The sequence below is a fragment of the Panthera leo genome, chromosome C1 (assembly GCF_018350215.1).
Source record: "Panthera leo isolate Ple1 chromosome C1, P.leo_Ple1_pat1.1, whole genome shotgun sequence".
Taxonomy (NCBI): Eukaryota; Metazoa; Chordata; class Mammalia; order Carnivora; family Felidae; genus Panthera; species Panthera leo.
Window position 1 is genome coordinate 91,345,470 of NC_056686.1, and position 24,365 is coordinate 91,369,834.

General features: G+C 38.1%; 1 protein-coding gene across 6 annotated transcripts in view; it reads right to left on the bottom strand.

The window, feature by feature from the left end:
- The window catches only part of VAV3 (vav guanine nucleotide exchange factor 3), a 468,861-nt gene that overhangs the window by 109,140 nt on the left and 335,356 nt on the right, over positions 1 to 24,365 (bottom strand). For all 6 annotated transcript variants that reach the window (XM_042953185.1, XM_042953183.1, XM_042953186.1 and 3 more), the window contains 3 exons: positions 14,457 to 14,558; positions 14,050 to 14,150; positions 2,606 to 2,631 (listed from right to left, as the gene is read on the bottom strand). In XM_042953185.1, the coding sequence (XP_042809119.1) occupies positions 2,606 to 2,631; positions 14,050 to 14,150; positions 14,457 to 14,558 (229 nt within the window). The remainder of the gene's footprint in view (positions 1 to 2,605; positions 2,632 to 14,049; positions 14,151 to 14,456; positions 14,559 to 24,365) is intronic.

Below are 24,365 nucleotides of genomic sequence, written 5' to 3' on the forward strand. Positions count from 1 at the left end.
CCTATATTCTCAAAAGCTTGGACAGAGCTTTTGTCCCTAGCAGGGAGAGGAGAGAAAACAGGAGTGCACACCTAGAGGCAATCCCTGGGAGCTGTCAAATGCAGCCCCATGAGATCAGGAGAAATGGTCTTTAGAACTTTCTCAATCTTCTTTGATCAAACTAGAAGGGGCAGGGGAGGGGACAACCAACCAACCTAATTTTAGAAGCATTTGAGTTATTTCTTGCTTCATTACCCATTACCTTGTCTTTCTCTAAAAGAAATACTTTTATCATCCAAGAATCTCTTCTTGCCTCTTGGGATAAACTTAATTCTCTGTTGATTTTACCAACAAAATAAGCAAAAGGTTCATTTGCTATGGAACAGGCTTTGGTTCCTCAGTTTTAAAGGTAAAAAAAAAAAAAACCAAATTAAGGAATGGATTTAGAGTGCATATGTGTTAAATAGATAGGTAATAATAATCTTACTTCCCACAGCTGAAGGCAGCTTCTGAAGGCCCACTCCAGAATAGAACATGGGATGAACATGAAGGGGGCTCATGAAGGCCTACAGATCCTGTAGCTATTAAAAACTGACCTACCTTAAGAATAAAGTGTAAAATTAAAAATTACAAAGTCACAATCATAGCTACTGAAAGGAGAACAGAATAGGACTAAAAACTGGTATATGGAGACAAAGAACTTCAAGAGTGGGGAAACTACAGATGACAGAGCTTACAAAAGGGTTTTATTATTTACTACTAGCAAGACTCCTGAACATCATACAAGCATCTGCCTCAGAGAATTAAACCACCCTCCACACAGTCTTGGTGGAAAAGCATAAAGTGAAAGATGCTTCTTAACGTTTTTTTGCTACATTTCTCCTTAAACCAAGTTAAGGTTTCCAAATAGATTGGGTAATATAAGAGCTTACTATAATTATGCATCCAAAATAAAGATGAGCAGAATCACACATTAAATAAAAATTGCACTTATTGTATTCAATACTTAAGCAAGTCACAAAACAACTGATGCTGCATTAAAAAAAGTCAACGTGAAAATTAATTCATTTCATAATAGGCTTCCGTGTAATTTTTTAAAAGGATAAAATGCTTGGAGAGAATTATTTAGTATCATGTGAAAATTAACTACTTCTTATTAGCACACTTTCTGTAAATACACCCACTTCACATTACTTAAATAAAATCAAGTGAAATCATCTTCTTTGGAAAAAATAATAATACATATAGGTAATAGGGTAAATGTAAAGTAATACTTCGTTCAAGTTCAGAGTTCTGTCTCAATAATCTAAGGAAGTGTGAGAATAAGAGAAAGCAGGCCACTTTCCAAAATCTTCATTGGCAGCACCCTTATAGTCCTGATGAAAAATCTGACCTGACAACTAAACAGTAAAAGAAGTTTCACATTAATTAATTTTAGCCCTAGAAAAGCGTGCATAAACTATTTTTATGATATTCCTTGATCTAGATTCTAGACTAAAATTCTTAACTGAAACACTGAAGAAGTGCATATGAGCATCCCCATAGCACATTCTTGATACCCTATATGTGCAAATTATGCACTTATGCAAAAGAGAAGCAGAAATAATTGCTTATTTAATCTTACTGTGCTTTTCATTATTTTCACAATATAAATGCCAGCCTATTAAAAAATATTACACCACCCTTAATGATACATAATTATTACATTAAAATAATTTTGTATAGAACGTTTTTTTTGTCATTCTTTTACTCTGAAATTCTCAAATTACTGTACTTTTGATTCACATAACCAATCACATACATTTTATATTTTAATTTTCTCCATGATATTATTTTTTGGGAGGTCAGATGAGAAATCTGCTACTTTTGGTTACAAGCCAAGGCAACGGTGGAATCTGTCATATTTCTCATTCTTTCATTTTTTTTTAAATACCTTTATTCTGAGAGGTGACAGGGATCACACAGTTCTAAGCCATTAGACCTTAAACTGTGTTAAGCTGAAAGAAAATGCTATCAGATCTTGCTTTTGATCAATAAGACATGATACAAATCATGTTTGTGCTCAAATAGACAACTACTAGAAACATGAAACCACATTCTGAGATGAACACTGTTAGAACTTTTCAGGACTAGCAAATGTTGGGCAGCCATGCAATGTTTCATGACAGGGACACATCTACCAACTCCTTGGGGTGAGGGCTACCTTCCTTCTGTACTAGTAGGATCAAAGATTTATTCCAAAGAAATGAATATAGTTGCATTAACTTTTACAAACCTCAGGGTTTTGTGGAATTCTGCAGGAAACTAGGGAAAAGTATCCCGATATTAGGGCCACACGTTGTTAGAGTATTTGAAATTTACCTGAATAAGTACCTAAGTATGATGTTCCATATCACACACATTCTTAAATATTCACATTTTCCCTCTACCTAAGATCTCCAGACAGTGACTGAAAATTCCTCTGATTTAACCTGTGCATTTAATTCATAAGCACTTGATTTCTCTAGCTCTGTTTCTATCCATTTTAAGACGCACATTTAGCATTCTAAAAGCTCAAGCCTGCTTAAGTTAACAAACAACCTGAAATGCAAAAGTTATATAAAAAAATTTTAAATGTTAATCTTACCTCTGGTGGTTTGAGCGTCCCTTGTTCTGAAACAAATGTAAAAATTGGCATTGTCAGTGTAAAGTTATTTTGTTTAGTTAGCAACCTTAGCTTGTTCTCTGCAGCTTGGTAAAACACTGCTGCTTTGTTTCCCTAACTAATACTTGTAATATATTTCCAGGGTCCCTCAGGCTGGGCTAGTAATTGTTTTGCAACCCAGGTTCTCTTGCCTTATTGGCTTGTCAGGAAAGTGACTCACAGTTCTAAATGACTTCTAGGTTATGCTTAACTTTTTCAATTGTTGATTAAGCAATGTCAATCCAACCACATAAAGCTCCTTGAAACAGAGGCTTGCACTAAATTTACATGCATGAGAAAAAGCTAGGTGGGAACCTTTCAACACACCTAGTTTTAAGTCTAAACGCACTAAGTTACAAAGGTATTTCATTGAGTATAACAACTGTGAATTTAACACTGTACAGTATTGCATATGAATTTTTTTTCATTAAGTGGCTGTAACTCTTATTTTTTTAGATTTTGGGGAAAGACAGTTTAATTTAAAGATGGAAATAAAAAACTGACAGGATTCGACTCCAATGCTAATTTTTCCCTTTCATCTTTAGTTTCCTCATCCGTAAGCAGAAACAACAATCTACTCATTACATTTTAGTTCTTGAAAATGACTAACAGTTGTAAAGGACCCGGAGATTTGCAGGTGAGTACAGTGGCAGAAGGGTGAAGGGTTGTTCTGAAAGTAAAGGCAACATACTGCACGTGGACACCTGCTGGGTATTTATGCTTCCTTTCTCCAAGAGCACCTACACACGTTATTGCTTTTCCAGGCTGTGATGGCAAACACCTTGTCATTTTGAGTCTATGCCTGACTGCTCCCATCCAAAATGATCTTCTAAAGAGGGATCTGAGAAAAAGAAGAAACTGAGGGAAACACCAGAAAAGAAAGGACAGGCCTAAATGAGAGCTTTGTAAGCTGTTTCAATAAGACCATACAAGAAGTCCCACAACCGGAGTTCAAGGGGAAAATTCCAACCTGAACACCTGACTAGCTGCCACAGATTGCTTTACACAGGAAGCTGCCTGGGGCATGGAACAGAAGGTTGTTTTGTTTTGTTTTATAAAAGAGTACTTCTGATTAATGCAAATGGAAGACTCATGACCAAAGTCACCTTTCCATAGAAAAGTTACGTGTGCACTCCTCTGTCAATTTCAAGCCCCACGCCACCAGCTTTCACAAATGACTGCCTTCTATGAAGGCATCTTTGCCAGGTTTGAAGTTGGCCTTTACAAAGGAGTATTCCTGGACAGAAAGCTATTTCACTTATTTTCCTCATTTAGAAATAAGCAATGTTTCAGAAGATAGACTGCCTAAGAGGTTTGTGGAAAGGGTCTCTATAGGTACCATTTGGCTGGATGCTGTGTCAAGACTAAGAACCCAGGTTAGGTGAACTTAGGTTCCTAACAGCAGGTGTGACACCTGTTTTGCTGGTTTGACCAGAAAGACTTATATTCCAGAATAGCCCTAAACTACTTTTTTTTTCTCCTACTGGTGCGTTAGAGAAAGAGCCTGAACTGAGAATCATAAACTGCAAGAAGCACCAAATGGGAGAGGAGTTTAAGTTTTCCATCTAAGGAGACTGAGAAAGGCTGGCTATTTCCAGATGTCCTCCAAAATGGAAAAACCTCAGATCTTTTGGGTTCAGTGTTCATAAGTGAATATGCAACTTAACTTCAATTCAAAATTACTGTTTTTTTTTTCTGACTATTTGCATATACGTATTTTTATGTCCTTGTGAGTAGGTCTTTTACAGCATGTTTTAAATGTATTCTATTTTTGTATAAAACCTATGATCGCTGATGTGACAGTAAGCGAGACACTATGGTCCACAAGGGTCATCTGGCTGCTCCTCAGAAAGGGGAAAAGATGGCATCTAAGGTGGTCATCTAACTATGCAGACACTTGTGCCTCTTTACCCAGAAACTAAGATCTAGGAATAGAAGACTCTCACTGACAGGCTCTTCATATTTTGTTATGTAGTGTGTAAGTTCAATGTGGCCAGCTCCCTGCATGAGTAAGCACCTATTACAGGACTCAAGAGAGTGAGAGGTCGCAGCAAGGCACACAGGTGACTGGTACAAAGCCAGAAGCAATCCAGACTGGGCTGACCACCTTACCCAATCTCCCTCTTTCATTTACGCACTTCCTGTTGGCTCCTGCTTTCTCTCTTTGATGTCTCATCAGCTTTCCTCGTAATTCTGATTAAGTGTACTAAGAACTGCTCTACACAAAGCCTCTTTATTATAATCCAAGTAGGAAAAATGGAAAAGAGGCTTTGTGCTGGATGTAACTCCAACTCTAAGGACCTGAGTTCTTATTTAGGGCTTACCTTTTCCTTGCCACCACTTCCTGTCCTCATGGCTACCATATCTACCCTCTATACCCTGTCACCCAGGAAAGAGGCCCACTTCCTCCATAGAGTTGGTATGGAGAAGTTCACACTTTGATCTGCTCACACTGAGTCTAGCAGAGTGGCTCTTAAAAGTCTCAGCTTTTATTTACTTCTGTGTCATAGTAGGTTTCTGTAAATCTTCTAAGAATAGTGCAAAACCCAAAGGTCTTGAAATAATTCTTAGAACCTGTTTTAAGTTCAGCAATGCTTATCTCATTACTTTTGTACTTACCCTAGTGGCCACAGCATTGAACTATTTGCCTCCTTTATAAACAAAATCTAAATTCTGATAACCATACTAATGCAACAGCTTGTTAACTTATACTAAAATAACAGTGATGAGAGAGAAAGACCCAACTGCCAAAATTGCTTCATACATTTTCAAAGTAAAGGCTCATTCTGGCTAGAAAAATAGAATAAGGGCCTCTTTCAATGAAATATTCTATGGAAAGGTTGCTTTAATTTTGAAGTCTCCAACACATCTTCAATCTCCTCTTGATATGTACCCAAAACTACTATGGCAGGTACTTGGGTCCCTAAAAAACACTTTGTATGTCACAGTTCTGCATCAAGATCAAGACAATAAGGTCTGATGACCATCAAATCTATTTTAGCTGAATTCTGACCAAACAGAAAGGTTGCTGCTTGAGATCTGATGAAAAAGTCTTTCTTTCTGTCCTCTCTTTTTTCTCCTGGGAACTTCCTTAGGAGTGTAATTCAATTCTTCAAGTTTCCCAAAGTTTTTAATCCTCAACTTGTCTTTACCCCGCAGCCTATTCTCAGACTGCTATTGATCAAACTATAAAATGTTCTTACCCTTTCAAGAGCCTTTCTAGATGGTGACTCACAGGCCCTCAAGGGGTTTATACCTTGCATTCTTTCATCAAGTCCCGACTGGTTTAATGTAATTCAGAGAAGGGGTGTTACTGAGGTGCTTGGAGGCTTTGCAGAACTCCATCTTCAATGCCAGCACAGGGTTCAATGTGCATATTTGTGTAAAAGAATTGTTTTCCACCGAGGCTTTAGATTCACTTACTACAATTCATTTGTTTAAACAAAAAATTCAGTCCTATTATATTTGTTTTTCCAATACAAGTGGCTCTCAAAGCATACAATATTACACAATTTGCTCTCTTATCTGAAGTTCTATTTGTTAAGACTAAACAAATCAATGTCCAGTAAGACGGTTGGTCTCAAAAGAGGCCACAGAAAAGTAATAACCAGAATAGCTTTTGAAGGCGCCTTGTCATCATGGCTAACATGCTATTTTTGTCAAACATTAAAACTAAAAGACAGTTGAACTGATAAAATTTTGAAGTTAAACAAATGTTAAGTTCACCACTCAGATCTATAGCAATATTAGGAAGAAAAAGTTTAAATACTTGGAAAGAGATTTTGATTTCAAGTCTTTTCAAGAGCTCTAACAGACCACATGATATTTTCCAGTTTACTTTAATAATCATTAGTATGTCACTAAACTCACCCAAATAGTTAAGTGGAAGGAATAATAACCAACCATGAGAATAAAATTTTCTTGGTAAATTAAAAAAAGAGGGCTAATTTATGGGAAAGGCTTTAAGTCATATGAAGTAGAACCAAAGTCATTTTTTGGTAATGAAATCAATGACCAAGTCTCAGTTCATGTAAAAGCAATCTGATAAAATGCCTAGTGGCACAAGGCTGAAATAAAACTATGTTCTAAGAGCTTACCTCTTATGATAAAATACTGCACTATTATTAATAAAAAAGGCATTTCAGATGCCTTTTGGGGTGGAGGTTCTAGGTAACAATCCTGCAGGTTTAAACCATTAGGGTACCAAGGCAACTTCCTTCCAATTAGGAATGGCTATAGCAGCAGCAGGAGCAGGAGGTGGCCTAGATAAAAGAACGATTAAACAGAGAAGCAAATGGGGACCTGCTTTGGTTAAATATTAGAGCAGCTGAGGCTTGCATTCCCACTAAAGGAAAAGATGCATTAAACCGAAGTTTCTGCTCCAGCAATATTTGCCTTCCAGTGCGACTTTCTTTGTTTAAACTGAGAGGCTGCAAAGCAAGCTATATTGATCAAAGTCAGAGTAAGAAGGGTTTAGCAGGGGAAAAACACAAGTGCTCCCAAAAGGTCGCAGTTTGGATTAGACCCTCTTGGTGGTGTGCTGTGAGAAAGAAATGCCATTGTAGAATTGCATCAGCTCTGCAGAGACTTGTTGAGAGTCTCATGTAATGGAGTCCATACCTATTCATTATTAAGGTTGGAAAGTTCTGGCAGCACACTTCAGAGGCCATGTACGTGTTGATCATGGAGGTTGCCATGGTGAATGTGAAGGCATCAACTCAAGTTCAGTGAAAATGAGAGAGGGAAATTGCCTGCTCTTCATATCCATGCAAATTCTCAAATGTTAAGACATAAACTAATCACCCAGCCTTCAAATTTGTTTCTAAGTTGCACAGTTTGTCTTATAAATACAAAACAGAAAACTAAAAACACCTTTTTAAAATATTTCAAATGCACTTGAGTTAATAATCTGTCATAGTTCAATATTAATATAAATGACTTACTTCATTCAGAAATGCACTGCATTTTTGCCAAGTAATTATTTCAAAGATGAATGAAAACTAGGTAAATTTAAGGGTGACAGAGCAAGAAACATAAAAGGTTTCTAAATTCAGGGAAGACAACATCCAAATAAGGCTTAAGTTCCACAAAAAGAAATGCCTAAGAGCTATTTCACATGCTGATTGATTAGTGTCTAGCTACATCCAACACTATTAAAGATTGTATTGGAGCAGAGATATCCCTATTTGGGGAAAAGGGAATAACAACTTGAGGTTAAGCATCCTGACTTTGGACTTGGTACTAAGGGATGAATACAAAAGATGAGAAATACATTCCCTACAGGAATGAACACATACTCTACTAGAGGAAATGAAAAGTGCCCAAACCGTCCATGTATTCCACTACATTGTCTACCTCCCCATGTAATTAAGTTGAGGCTATGTAACTGTTTTTAACCAATACAGTGTGATTAAAAGGAAAAAAAGTGTTATTCATTTCAGTTTATGAGGTTTTAAGAACAGCTACTGGGAAGCCATGTGTTGAATTTGCAAAGTCCCAAGATGGAACCAGCTCGGATCCCCAAGCCATTTCTTAGAAGGGAGCTACCTTGGAGGGCTTTGGAACTCACAGCCAAGAGTGCATGTGTGAAAAATCAATGTTTATGTAGTAAACCCAATGGTATTTGAAGTATTTTAGGAGTGTTTTAGTTGCTTAACAGCAAATACATAAAACCTACATACAAACTAATTAGAGAACAATTTAATTCACACTACTGTTGGGTGGCTAAGGTGAGGTTAAATGACTGGCAAAGGGCTTGTAGAGGAAGTAAGGGAAGAATAGATCTTGGAACTGTTGGGAGAAAAGGGAGTGCATTTCAAGGAGAGGAAATAGTAAAACCCCAGCAAGAATTCTGAAAATGGGATTGACTGGATCAGGGAGTATACTTCCCTAGAAATTGAGATATTATTGTCCTCAGGTGTTCTGTGATATGGTTCTGTTCCTCGCTACTTATTAACCTAACCTAGGCTCCACTGTCAAAGGCCTGATGATTGATGCACAGAGCATGAGCCTTTCCTTGCATAAATACTAGAAAGGAATGCAAAGGTCCTACCAAGTCTATCTTCAATTCTTAAAGCACCAGCCAGGGATTCAGAGAAGGTTTTCATTTCACTTATCCTTCATCGAGTTGGGCTCCAGTCTTTACAAGGGCAGAATCAAAACCTGTCCAATCTCCCACAGCCTCCTGTTTCTGGTTCCAACACTATAGTGATCCTCAGAGCCCAGAAACCCTAGTGCTATACTTCTACTCATTACACTGTCCATCTGTTTGTCAGCCACTCATCACTTGTCACTGTCTGTCCACTCACTCATCCACCTACCATGGCTTTCCAAAGGTAAGGGCATCACTTAAGTATGGTTCTTATCAGTGAGCAGCTCCAGTCTAACTGAAGTTTGGACACTACTCTGTAAGGAATGGAAGGTATAGGGAGCAGTAGAATCTTACAATCAGAATTGATTTTAATGAAGATCATGTTGGAAATCATATAGAAGGAGTATGATTGACAGCAAGGAGTTAGGAGACTTTTGCAGTTGTCCAAACAAATGACACTGAGATTTTTTTTTTAATCTATAGCAATACCCTATCAGTGGGTTCTAGAGAGCCTTAGGAGGAGAGCTAAGAACAATAGGTGAGTAAATGAAGATGAGAGAGGTGGGCACATCAAGGCGCACATCCAGGTTCAGGTGAGTGCATGGATGCTGGACCTTTAACTAAGACAAGGAGTAGGCAGAGGAATCCTCTGTTAATGACTAACGAGGCTGGTTTTAGACATGTGAAATTTGAGGTCACTGCAGGACACCTGGGAAAGGAGATGGGAGAAGAAGATAGAAATTTTGAATCCAAAGTTCAGGAGAAAAGCCTTATGTGGAACTAGTGACTTATCTACCTGGGTGTAGGTTATAGCTAATGCCAGGGAAATTAATCAGATAGCTAAAGGACAGCATGGGGATGTGGTAGGATATGAAGGAAAGTGTCAAGGGGAATGGTTAAGAGTACTGAATAATAGGGAAAACTCAAGTTAGGTAAGGCCTAGATTGTGATGACCAGTGTATTTGGCAATTACAAGTAGAACAGAAGATTCTCTAACCTTCATCAACTCCTGGGCTACCATGTCATTTTGTACAACTAGTCCCCCTTCTCTGCCTGGACCAACGTTGAGAGAAAATGGCATGATCCACTTTCTGGAACTGCCTTCTACCCCAACTACCCAATGTTTCTAATCTAACTATTCCTACTGGGCACAGCTTTCTGAGCTACAAGTAGCCTCCTGACTCATACTGAGCCTATCAGACTCTCTTTGTCTCCTAAGAATATAGTTAGACTACATTAAGCAATAGAATTATAAAGCTCTGTAAAGTTGAGGTCAATCTCAAATCACCTAAGATAAAATTTTATGTGGGAACCTGGATTATCTAAGCATTTGCGTTTGCTTTAAATCAATACCATTGACTTGCTTTAAATTTAGCTGTTTAAATTTAGCTGACCCCACTCCCCCAAGTTCTCCTGAAATGCTCTTCTCCAGAAAAAGCCCCATTCAAGTAAACTAGCTCTCCAGCCCTTGATACATCTTGTTCTCCCTCCTGCCCTCCTCCCCTACATCCACATTTCCCCCAATGTCATACCCATCATCGAAAACTATACTTTTGAACTAGCGTACTCTGTGCAAAACCTAAGCCAATGTTGATTCTCTGCTAGCTGGGAAACACCCATACATTCTAGCTTGCCCATGTCCTCAAAATTCTACCTATTTTACCACACTCACCAAGCTCAAACTCACACTCTGTGTGCAGTTACTACCTACTACAGTGCAGGAAGGGGTGGGTTCGAGAACAGGATGTCATAACTTCCAACTTTTAGAGGGCGTCTCTTTGGGAGTGAGGGGGAGGACTGCTGACAGCTGTATCAGATTCCTCTTCACTCAGGATAAGCATGGCCCTTTAGTCATAGGGCTACCCACGAATGCTAATCTAGAGGCAAAACAGGGCAGCCTCCTGGGCAGGTTCTTAATACCTCACACCACTAATTAACAGACTAGGAGCATTCAATGCCATCAGTCTCTTAGAAATCTTGAGCAGGAAAGGATAGAAAGAGAGAATAAGACACAGTTGCATAAAACAGGAAAATGCAGGACAACTTTGAATGCAAGGCAGAAAACCAAGAGAGCAAGAGAATAATGTTTAAAACTCCAAGAAGTAAATTCAGACAGAGGCTTAAAATTTTTTTCCTGCTTTTGAGTACGGTGAATTCTATAAAAGAGTTTAGAGGATGATGCTACCTTTAATCAATGATATGGCTGTAAATAACCATTATCTATAATCTGCAGGGCATGAACAGCCTTATTCTTAGTTACCTTGTTTTCATACTTTTATGACTCAGTTTCCTCATCTTAAAATAAGAGATCCTGGAACTGAAGGTGTCTAAATCTTCCAGCTCTGAGACAACCCATGGGGAAAGGGCAGGCATGGTCCTGGGGATGCCTGAATTTCTCACAGCACTTCAAAGCACTGAAACCTAAACATATTTGGTAGTTACTAATTTAACTAAATTCAGAAGTGTTTTTGCTAAAAAAAAAAAAAAAAAAAAATTAAAAAATTGGAAAATCTCTCTTAGACAAAAACCAAGCACATGATTTTACTCTGGTGGTTTACAAGGGTTAGGCACTGTGCATCTATCACATTTGGCATATATCCTCACCACTAATTCACATGACTGGGAGCATAACTCAGGGGTAAAGAACAAACTCAGGAGCTGGACTGCTTGGACTTTCTTCACTCTGTTGGTTAAGCAACTAAGGCAAGATACTTATTTCTCTATGCCTCAGTTTCTCCTATGTAAGAACAGCAGCAATGCCAACTTTAAAGGATCTGTATAGGTCTAAATGAGTTGACAGCAGTGATAAAACAGTACCTGTACCTGGGACTTTGTATTTATTTAAAAAAAATATTATTTTTTTTAACATTTATTTATTTTTGCGACAGAGAGAGACAGAGCATGAACAGGGGAGGGTCAGAGAAAGAGGGAGACACAGAATCTGAAATAGGCTCCAGGGTCTGAGCTGTCAACACAGAGCCTGACGCGGGGCTTGAACTCACGGACCACGAGATCATGACCTGAGCTGAAGTCGGACGCTTAACTGACCGAGCCACCCAGGCACCCCAAAAAAAGGCTTTTAAAGGCTAGGTGTAATTATCCCTACCTTAGGAGGGAAGAAACAAAGACTTACGAAGGTTAAGTAAGTCACCCAGGTGGTAAGCTCTGGAGTGGGATTCAAACCAGACCAAGACTCCAGAGCTCATGGGCTTATTGCTATCACACACAGTCTCCCGGTCCAGAGCTACTCAGTGAAGGGCAGAGGATGCTGCAACTGTGACAGAGGAACAAACGGGGAATGCACCACTCTTGTATCTGCCTGACCAGGAGTTCCCAACTATTTCCTATTGACTTTTTTTTTTTTTTTTTTTTTTTTCAGTAAAAGTTGAAAATTTGAAGTCCTTTAGCATCACTTATTTATATCACTTCAAAGTTTGGTGCTCGCTATTTCTTCTATCCACATTTTCTTCACATCATAAAAACAGCAGCAAAAATACAGATTAAGGCCATCCCTTTCAAAACAAACAAACAAACAAACAAACAAAAACCTGACTTCTCATCACAGCACCATGGATTAAACACTGAGTTTTTATTGTGCCCAGCACTGTGTTAGTAACATCAACATTATTCCATTTGATCTTCACGAGAATCCTCTAATTTCCATTTTACAGAAGCATAAACAAAATCTCAGAATGTTTACGTAAAATTCCCAAGCTCATGTAGGTAACAAAAGGCAGAGCGAGATTTTCAACCATTTCTGCTTGACTCTCAACTACTGTCCTATACTCTTCTAGTAGAATGCAAGAACCATGCCAACTATGAGATCATTTTATATTCCTCACAGACTGAAACTCCTAAGACAGGGCTGGGGGGTTTACAAAAACACATTAGCCTACCATGCACACATAATATGTTAACTGTCCTCAAAGAGATTAAAGGAGGGGACAAATAAGGACAGAACAACAAAAATTTAAGTGATAAGTTGTATCAGATGGTCAATTAAAGAATAACAATAATAATATATAACACTTCCGTTATATTTTACAACTCTGTAAACTGTTCCTGACCTTCAGAAAAATTAGTGGGTACTAATCTTGTCTCTTTGTCTTAGCAGACTTTGAGCACATTGCATGAACACTCTGATCCCCATCAGAAAATGGGAGGAGCTGTTCTGAGGATTGAACAGGTACGTGCAGGAAGGACCCAGCAGAGGGCCCTAACCAGACAGGCACAGTGCAGGTGCTCACCTAACTTTGGGATCCTTCTCACGGCTGCCCATGCCTAGCACAGAGAGCTCATGGCTCACGGGAACCTTAAAAACCATCCACCGAAGGAGCAAAGTGAGAAGAATGTGCTGTGATCTTAGTCTCTAATGGAATTCACACCTTTTCTACAACTGCCCATTTTCTGAACTCAGCTCTGAAATGAGCTATTATTCTCTGTTTCACTCTTCTTCATATTATCCAAAATAATTCAATGTCCACCTTTTCCTTTGGGAAAATCAAAGGTTGACATGGCTACCTTTTGAACTCAAGCTGTTAAAGATCCCTTTCTTCTGTTCAAAAAGTTTTACTGATTTTGAAAGGTCTTATTGATAAAACACAAGAGAAACTCAGGGGAAAAGGACAAAGAGAAAGAAGAAGAAAGAGAAAGAATAAAGAGGCCAGAAAAGAAAGAGAAGGAAGAGAGCCCAAGAAGAGCAGGGAGAGGCAAAAGGCTATTGAATGCATAATTGCCAACAGCCTTAGCAACTGGCTCATGTAAGAATCATGGAGCATTATTTTTAAAAACCAAGGGGAAAATATTTACATGAAATCCAAAGGATATATGCTCTTTGTTGAATGCTGCAAAATGACAATGTATTCAATTCATTAATTCATGAATTAGTGTGTATGATGTTTACTTCTGGCATCATTAGCATTTCTGAGCTGAATATTTAAGAGAACAAGGGAGAAATTTAAGGACTAAAGACAAATGAAAAATAATTTTTTGGTTTTTTTATTCCACTTGTGTGCTTTGGCTTTATCTGTACAGCAGTACTGAGATTCAGGGGCTGGGCTGAATGAAATGGGTGACACGAAACCTGCCAAGGCCCCCTTGCAGGCCTCTGCCCCCCAGGTATGTATAGAAGTCACAGGAATTTCAAGCAATTTTTTCTAATTGTCCGTATAAATGATAGTTTCAAAAGCAGGTATGTCACAATAAACACATATTAAGAGTAAATTAGGCCTTAATTATGTTTATCAAGGTTTATGTCCTAATTAAGAACAGAATGACAACAATAAACATGACTTACCAGCAGAATTAACTCTGCCACAATTGTCTACTCTTCCCAAACATTCTTTGTGTGCTCTCGCGCCACATTTAAAACATAAATAGCCTTGATAAAATGTTCCTCTGAAAGATAAAATTAGAGGGTGATATGTTAAAAGGTGCTAAGTTCTGCCTACAGGAAAGCACAAGCACGAGAAAGAAACTGAGGGAACATGATACTCTGTGAAGTCTTCTTAGCCGAGGGACGGGGCCTCCTGGGGCTTGGAAGGGAGTTTCTAGGTTCAAGGCTGAGGAAAGATCTACTGACTCGAAACTGTTAAGGCAATTTCCCCACTTGAGAACATTTTGGCTGGTACATTAGAAAAGTCAGAGACACTGAGCAATTACACCAGCTCCTTTAAACTGAGAAACAGGACTGGGCAAGCCTACCTCAGGAGCATCTGGCAGACTTTGCAGGATGTAACCCGACTGAAGGTGTGCATCTTGAACTCATGGAAATTGGAGTCTGCGTAGTCTGGCCTTATGTTCGATCTATAAAAAGGAAAAGAAGGAACTTCTTCAAGAAAGTTTCACAACAAAATAGCAGTCATCTAAAACCGAGATTCATCAGCATTACGTTGGGTAGAGATCTGATTCAAGCAAAAAAGCTATTAAATATGCAATGTTTTCTAAGCCAAAAGTAGGCTTTGCATTAAAATATGCACCAAAATCTGGTTGTGTGCAAAGCAGCAACACGTAAGGATTTAAGCAAACTACTCCTCCTCAGAACTGAACTTTACAGAATGGCCACACGGGTCATCCTGCGAGGAAAAACACAAAAAAACATGCTGGATGTTCATGCTGCATGACAGATTCGCTAGCCACGTCACTGAAATATTAACTAGATGGAGGGGGCGGGAGGAAAGAGAAAAGGGTGCCTCATTCCCACAGAGGCCATCTCTAGGTAAGTGGATGGTGTAATGATCTAGAAAAGTGAATAGAGTAGTTTTATAAAACTTCTTGAAACAAAACATGAGTCCGATGTTTAAAAACTTCCTCCTTAACAATTCACTTCCCATGCAATCCAAATAAAAAATAAACAAAATTATTATGTTTTATATTTTACTTCTATTTTGTGCATATACAAAAAATACATTAAGCATACCACAAACTACCATAACTGAGGTAACATAAAAAAATAACAAAAGTGACTCTGTGCCAACACTGTGACAACCACACGATGTTCATTACACCAACCCTAACTACTCAGCGCTCATAACATCACTAATTTACAAACAAGGAAACTGAGGCTAACACTAAAATAAAGGAAACAGCAGAGTCAGACACTCCAGCCTAGGTCTGTTCTTTCTGCCCCAAAGCAACAGTACAAGGAGGAATTCAACAATATTCACCTTAATATAATTAGACTGTTGGAAAAAGTCAAACTTGGTCACTCCTAGAGGTGTTTTTTATATTATTCATAATTTATGTCACAGAAGAAAACAGAAAAATTAGAAATGGACAAGTTAAAAAGCAGATACAAATCAGAGGTACACCGGAAAGCTAAGACTGTGCTCTCCAAGATGTTACAAGCAATTTGAGAGAGTGTAGGAAAAGTTTGAGATACTGATGAGCTAGGATTTCCCCTTTTATAGAATACAGCAACTCTCCACCACACAGAGGCTTGGTGTAATGAAGCATAACACAGGCGGGAGACCAGGCATCAATCTCCGAGGTACCAGGAGAAGCCTTATGAAAAAACATTCGCAAAGGCAATTGGAGTAGCAAGCAGTGATGCAGAAGTGTCAGAGAGGTCAGCTTTCCAATCCGTCTGCTGAATATGAGCGTGCTAAAAATGAAATCAAATATTAGTGCCATCTGGGATTTCTCTGCTCAATGCTTCTGGTGACCTCACTTTTTAGGAAAATGTTCTGCTGCGTGCTGAAAAGCATGGCCACTTCCATAGCGGTATTTTTGGGCTCCTGATTAAAAATTATAGTTCTTCATGAATAGACAAGTAGAGAAAAGATAAGGGCCGAGAAACAAATCTCTTCACATTGTTCAGAAAACATTTGATTCTGGCACTGGAAAGAGCATCAAACCCCATTTCCTTAGCCAGGATGGCCTGTTGTTCATTTTTTTTCTGAACATCAAGGTGATACAGTCATATGTGGATTGTCAAGTAACAGCTTCAATCCTGGGAACTGGAAGAATTCATCAGGCTGGAGTTGTCATAGGTCTCCTTCGGAAACTAAGTGGGTTCCAATCAAGTAAGAATTTAATTAATTTTAGAAGCTTGCCTGGGACAGAGGTGCAACATCTTTCTCTAAGAGTCAACTCAAGTGATAGGCAGTCTTTCAACCATCAGTTAATTTCACCAACTAACCATGAGAAGCTGACTTTTCAGAAGACATAAGCTCAGAGGAGAATCACACTAAGAGGTTAAGAAGAAAAGTCTTACAATACAGAAAAAAAAATTCTAAAAATGTTGTTAACAGTAGTCGCCATAAGTGAAATGAGACTTGAAATGGTAGGGTACATGGCAGGAAAGAAACGTTGGAATTCAAATTAAAAAGAAAAACCTGTAACTGCATATTATTTTAAATTTAAAATCAAACACTCAAGAATAGACATTAACTCTATGACCCCGAAACTGTTACGGGGGCACTATAGAATACAAAAGCATAGTTGAGTGCAGGAATCTGAAATTAGACCACCTGGGCCGAAGTCCTGACTTTCAAGTCACTAAACGCATGACCTTAGGCGAGTTAGTACGTGTAACACAGAAACACTAATAAAACCAAATTCACAAAGTGAGGTGATGTATGTAAAGTACATAGGACTCTGGCCCAGAGTTAGTGTTCAGTAAGTATTGGCTACCATTTATGAACTGTTGATTCCAAATTCACAAAATAATGATGTGATCAAGACAGTGCTTTATGAGTTCTAAGAATCTCTTGGTAGTCTTGGGACCAGTCCCCAGAGGATTTCCATTCTGAGAATTTCATGCAGGAAGGCCATTATATGCTCAGTGTCCTTCAGACCAGGAATCTATATACAACTATTCAAGTACAATAACAAATGGGGTTGCCCAGGAGAGGACATGTATGAAAAAGTCCAGGGTATTGGATGAAATCATATCAAGTGTCAACTGAAGAGAGATGTCAACACACATGGACACATGGACACTGGGGCTGCAAAAACCAAAGACAGTAAGTTGGCTGGATGGGAAGAGTTGGAAAGGTATACTGGAATAGAAAAATATAGACAAACATCAGAACTATAGGTGGATAACAAAAGAAAAAAAATGATCCAAAGTCGCATTTATTGCAAACCAGGCACATTAACAGGCTCTTCACACAATTTTTTTACATTTACTTCTCACAAGAAACCTAGAAGGCAGAGTCATTCATTCATTTCATATTGATTATGTACTCACCAGGTACACAGGACCTAAGGCCAGAGGAAAAGAAGGATCCCTCCACCAGGGCCCAATGAGTTAAGAGAGCAGATATAAGAGATGAGTAAGAGAGGTTGGCAGGGGCCAAGGAAAGAGGTGAGATCTTATACAGAGGTTAATACCACCTGTAGTTGACAAAAAAATAATAAAAATTAAAAAAAAACCTCTGTGGCTACTATAAAGAGCATTCCTTGTAGTGAAGCAAGAGTGAACACAGCAAGACCATACAGGGTTGGGTTATCTACAGATGAGAACTGAGGATCAAATATTGGTTAGCTTACTTGTTCAGTCATGCAGCTCTACATAGAGGACGGACTCCATTTAAGTAACCTGTTTTGATACATGACAGTTTACTTATGAGAACCTGCACAGAATCTTGTAGATTTCTCAGTGAAATGTCCCCATTTCTTTTGCTTCATACATGGCCCATTATTAATACAATTAATCAGTCAATCAAATATGTACAAGGTCAGGTATACAATGCTCTCAGGCCACCTTTTAACTTGACATACTCTCCCTAGATCATCGCCTCTTCTCACCTGGCTTCATGCTATATTGAGGACCATGTGCCTCCCCTTAGCTTGGGTCTCTTCTCCATTCTCTGAATCTGCATTTCTAGTGGCTCCTCAGGCATCTCAAATGCAACACATACAACACTCAACTCCACAACTTTCCTAACATATCGGATTCTGACCAAATTATGATTTTAATCCATCAACATTCACTCTATCTTCTAGTCTGGAATCTTCAAAGTTGCAATGAGCTTTTCCCTTTCCCTCATACCTTCTACATATTCATTTTCCTTTAACCTCTCCTCTGCTCCAATTTCTCCTCCCCCAAACCATAACCAATATCTGATTTCTGACCTTAAACATACCTACTCAAAAATTCAGGTTCCATTCTTTCTCCTCACTACCTAATTCAAGCCCACAATATCTCTCAACTAAATTGTTAAAATGATCTTCTTAATTATTCCATCTCCTACTTTCTCTTCCTACTTAAGGCCACGATCCATACTATTCCCAGAATTAACCTTCAAAAATTAAAAATATGGGAGCACCTGGGTAATTCAGTCAGTTAAGCATCTGACTTTGGCTCAGGTCATGATCTCATGGTTCATGAGTTAGAGCCCCGCATGGAGCTCTCTGTTGTCAGTGCAGAGCCTGCTTCCTCTATTTCTCTCTCTCAAAAAATAAACATTAAAAAAATAATATATCACTCCTTCCCTTGAAGACTTCTGCTGGTTACTATTGCCTATGGAGACAAACGGCATACAAAGTGTTTTATGCTCTAGTATGCCTCTTGTATGCCTCTTTTCCCCCACTCATAAGCCTTATACTAAGTTACACAGACCTTCTCACATTTCTTAAACATATTCTTCTCATCCATAATTCTGCACTTTTGTATTCCATTCATTCTGCCTAAAATGTTTCCCTCAACCTGCAGCTGTGAATGTACCTAGTTACTCATTTTTGACTAGATAAAAATGTGACTCCTTTGATAAAATCTTCTGTGAGTCCACCTGATAAAGATAATGATTATCAGGGCGCCTGGGTGGCTCAGTCGGTTGAGCGTCTGATTCTTGATTTCCGCTCAGGTCACGATCCCAGGGTCATGGGATCGAGGCCCACATCAGGCTTCCCACTGAGCATGGAGACTGCTTAGGATTCTGTCTCTCTCTCTGTCCATCTCCCCCACTCACACATTCTCTTTCTCTCTCTCAAAAAAAAAAAAAAAAAAAGATGATCATTTCATCTGGGTTCCAAGTACTTTTCCAGCCCTCTACTATAGTACTACATTGTATTGTAACCACTTATCATGTGTTTCCTACTACCAGAAAATTATTTCTGTGTTACTCATGTTTATATTGCCAGGGCCTACTTCAGTGTCTCACATTAAATACATATTGTTGTTGAATAAATAAAGGCTACTATCTATATATTCAATATTTACCACTTAAAGAGGAAAGAGCTAAAATAAAAAGCATACTTACTATCCCTAGAAAACCATCCATTGAGTTAAAGAAACAAAAACACACATCCATGAAATACCCAAAATATATAACTAAAGACAAAGGAAATAAAAAGGAGATCAATTAGTGGCTACACCGGAGCAAGTGAGAAGAATAAGCAGTGCTTGGTGGATGAAAAGGGGAAAGTGACCCAAGTTTGGGGGAAAAACAAGATTGAAAGTTCAGAAATGAGTATCATGTGTTCACAGAATGGTGGCTCGGTCAGGTTTACTACAGCATCTGTGACACCAACATGGTTAATTTAATGTGTCAGCTTGACTGGCCATTGGATACACAGATTTTTGGTCAAACATTTTTCCAAGTGTTTCTGTAAGAATGTTTTTGGATGAGCTTAACATTTAAAATGGGAAACTGAGCATTATCTTCAAGATATGTACTTACACCACACCTCTTTTTAAATAACATTTTAAAATACAATAATTTATCTCATGAATAGAAGAACCAAAAAAATGCCCTGGATCATCTCAACAGATGCCAAAAAAAGACACTTAATAAAATGTACCATGTGCTTCTGATGAAATTCTAAATAAATTAGATGCTGAGGGATACTTCCTTATAACATAATAAAGCATATCAAGCTAAAGACAATAAAAAAACGTATTTAATTTTAAACACTATCACTATCCTATTGAAGTTAAGCAAAGTTTGCTGATGTCAATTATATTATTCAACATTGCTCTCGAAGATCTGATCAATGTAATATGACAAAAATAAATTTGGAGGGATATTGTAAAAAAAAAAAAAAAAACAAAACCGCACACAGAATTATCATTTGGAGAGGACATTGTTGGGACAACTGGGAAACACCACAAGAAGAAATGCAAACTAATGAAACTAAGAAGCAGAAAAGACACATCAGTGGTATCTGGAAAAATGCATCTCTAAGCTTCCAACGTTCCCTAGCACTGAAATGCAGGGACATGTGGGTTGTGTTTTCACACAGCAGAATTCCTTGAGACTCAAAGTTCAAGGATTTTTTCAGAGGCTGGTCACACACTCTGCCATCATGATCAGCCGCAATCATTAAAAACCCCCAGAAGGAAAGGAGATGTTCACCATAAATCACATGGTGAAAAAAAAAAAAAAAAAAAAAAAAAAAAAGAATGTGGGTAGGCTAGCATAGTGAAATTCAGTACCCTTGGCACACCAGATAACCTTACCACTTGGCACCACAGGGCACATTTCAAAACCTAAGTTCTCAGGTGGCAGCCAAGGGACAGCCAGGTAAGCAGACCCTTAAAACGACAGCAAACCCAAGCCTGTTGAGGTAACTCTTTCCTGCGTGAAAACATCCAAGAAAAATCCTAGCATGAAATGTTCAGGCTCTATAATAATAAAATTTAAAAATTCACTGAGGAAAATAAAAGTATTCAAGCAAATAAAAGCTGCATAACCCAAGTGCTGAATAAGAAGCTTGCATATTATAAACACACAATCTCTCAATTTATAAAGTTAAAACAATTCCTTTCTCCCAAACCAGCGCGCGCGCGCGCACACACACACACACACACACACACACACAATTTTTTCACTTGAGAAACGATTATAAAATTCACCTGGGAGAATAAACGTTGTGAGGGTGATCAGGAAGATTTTAAAACCAAGACAAATTATTGTAGGCACGTATGTGGGAAGTAATCTAAGAGACACTAAAATGTTTTTTAAAGGTTTGTTATTAGGGTGGGGCGCCTAGGTGACTCAGTTGGTTAAGCCTCTGACTTCAGCCTAGGTCATAATCTCTCTGAGTTTAAGCCCCGCATCAGGCTCTGTGCCGACAGCTCAGAGCCTGGAGCCTGCTTTGGATTCTGTGTGTGTGTCTCTCTCTCTCTCTCTCTCTCTCTCTCTCTCTCTCTCTCTCTCCTCTACTTGCACTCTGTCTCTCTCTCAAAAGTAAACATTAAAAAAAAAATAAAATAAAATAATAAAGTTAAATTAAATTAAAAAATGAAAATAAAATAAAATAAAATAAAGGTTTGTCATTAGGGATGGCTGAGTTCAGGTCATGATCTCATGCTTCGGTTGACAGGGTCAAGCCCCACTTTGGACTTTGCACTGATGGTGCAGAGCCTGCTTAGGTTTCTCTCTCTCCCTCTCTCTGTCTCTCTTTCTCTGCCCCACCCCTGCTCTCTCTCTCTCAAAATAAATGAACATTTAAAAAAATACCTTATTAAAAAAATAAAGGGATGTTCTTAAATTTGTATGGAATTGACAACAAGACAAACAGAAAGACCAAAAATACAGAAGACAGTCTTGGTGGGGATCAAGCATGTGCACACACTTGCCATGTGATTTTTGTGACAGTTTGTTCACTTATTTGCCTACTCAAAAAAATTAAAAACTTATTAAATACATAATATGTCCTAGGCAGTGGGGTAGAGTGATGAGAAGAAACAAGTCAAGTTTGTGCTTGTTTGGTATTGATGGGGAAAATAAGTATCTAAATAATTCCATAAACAACTATGAAACTAGAGGTGTGCCAAAGATAGTGTTAGGAAAACTTAACAGCTTGGAATGTGACCTTGTGAACAGATTACCACATAAGGCTTTCCTACAGAAACAATGCTTGACTGAGATCTAAAGATAATCAAGAATTCAGTAGGTGAAAGGAATAATGTGCTAGACAAAAAAAAACACATTATAAATATATTTTAGAAAATGCATTCCCAGCTTTTTGAACAGATTAAGGAAATTACATTTCTACTACCTATTTTATAATGATATAAATTTTAAAGACTGATGTCATTTATTTAACAAATATGTATTACCTGCCTATGACATGCCATGAACACCGCCAGCAACAAGGAATAAGATGGACAACATTGCTGCCGTCATACAGCTTATTTCTACATTTGGATGTAAATTTTAGGTGGAAACTTGAAATTCTTTTTAAGAAAACAACAAAAACACAAAAGCAATTGAAAAAATATTGATGACTACGTAATCTTTAAATGTAAAAAAAAAATGGCTGTATTTATTTTTAAAAAACAGAATTTTCCTTGAATCAAAAACAATTTAAAAAAAAAGTAGGAAAGTATCTCTAATATGTATAATAAAGGATTAATGTCCTTGCAATATATAAGTGTTCTTGAAAACGTATGAGAAAAAAAAAAAAATGAATGGGGCGCCTGGTTGGCTCTGTCGGTTAAGCATCCGACTCTGGCTCAGGTCAGGATCCTGCAGTTTGTGGGTTTGAGGGCTGCATCGGGCTCCATGCTGACAGCTGAGAACCTGGAGCCTGCTGCAGAGTCTGTGTCTCCCTTTCTCTCTGCCCCTCCTCTGTTCACGCTCTATCAAAATAAACATTTAAAAAAATTTTTTTTTTAATTTTTTTTAACGTTTATTTATTTTTGAGACAGAGAGAGACAGAGCATGAATGGGGAAGGGTCAGAGAGAGGGAGACACAGAATCCGAAACAGGCTCCAGGCTCTGAGCTGTCAGCACAGGGCCCGACGTGGGGCTCGAACCCATGGACTGTGAGATCATGACCTGAGCCGAAGTCGGCCGCTCAACTGACTGAGCCACCCAGGTGCCCCTAAAAAAATTTTTTAAAAGAAAAATGAACACCCTAATTGAAAAATTAGCAAAAAAATTAACAGGGCAGTTTATTAAAAAAGAAACAAAACAATCAAATACATAAAACATGTTTGAGCTAGTAGTAACCAAAAGGAATGCAGATTTAAATAAGATACCATTTCACATATCAAACTGGCAAAAAAAGACAAAGATAAAAGAAAACACATAATACTTAGTGCAGATGAAGCTACAGAATATCCAAAGATTAACCTTAAAGATTTACTAACCCTTTGGCATAAATTTCTATTTATTAGACATAATCATGGAGCACTCATTATAACATTTTTAATAATTAAAAATGGAATTGATTTAATTAAAAAATAAGGAAACAGGGAAATTATAGCACATCTATGCAACCGAATACCGTACAACAATCAGAAATGAAAACGTGAACATACATATTAGCCAAGAAAAGTATTTGCAATATACTGTAGGAAAATAACTTGTTACTAAACAGTATCCATAACTGTGGTTAACATAACACTTAACTACTTGCTAACATACCTATGTGAAAATGAGAAAAAGAGGTAAAGGCATTATGCATGATTTTTTAAAAAGTTATCTGTGTTTTCCAAAGTTTCTACAGCGAACATGCATTATTCAATTTATTCTTTACATCTACGCCTTTTTGAAATGAAAAGAACAACAGAAATAACCACAACAATATGTACAAGCAAGTTGACTAAAGTACACAGATAATATGTCACTGAACAGGATCTGAGACAAAGATGTGTCGCAAAGCCTCTGCTCTTAATCACTATGCTAAAAATATCACAAGGCAATTAAAAAGCAAAGACAAACAGAATTGTTTGCAACATATGTGAACATATTCTTGGTATAAAAGGAGCCATTACAAATCAATGATACTATAATGATAAATTTGACCCATCGAAAACTTGGCAAAGGATACAACCAGGAAATTCATAAAGAAAAACAACTGATTGAGAAGACTGTTCAGGCTTCAATCAGTTTTTCTTTATGAAAATGTAAATGTAGAGCTATGGATGCTCTGGAACATGGGAAGGCTACAGCAAACACAGTTTAGAACAGTCATTCCTGGACACTAATTGCTTTGCTCTTCCCTTCTTGCCACACCGCCCCCTCCCCTCCTTAGGATATGATTTTTGTGAGGCTACTTTCAGCCTATGAACCAACAGAGCTCATCATCTGTAAATATTTCCTTAAATGGAAGTATACATACTGTTAGGGCTTCAAAATGGCAGGCTAGCCCCAAGTATAAAAGCATAGCACTACAGCAGGAATTGAATTTTCTGGAAGAGGCAAGATGTTGCCC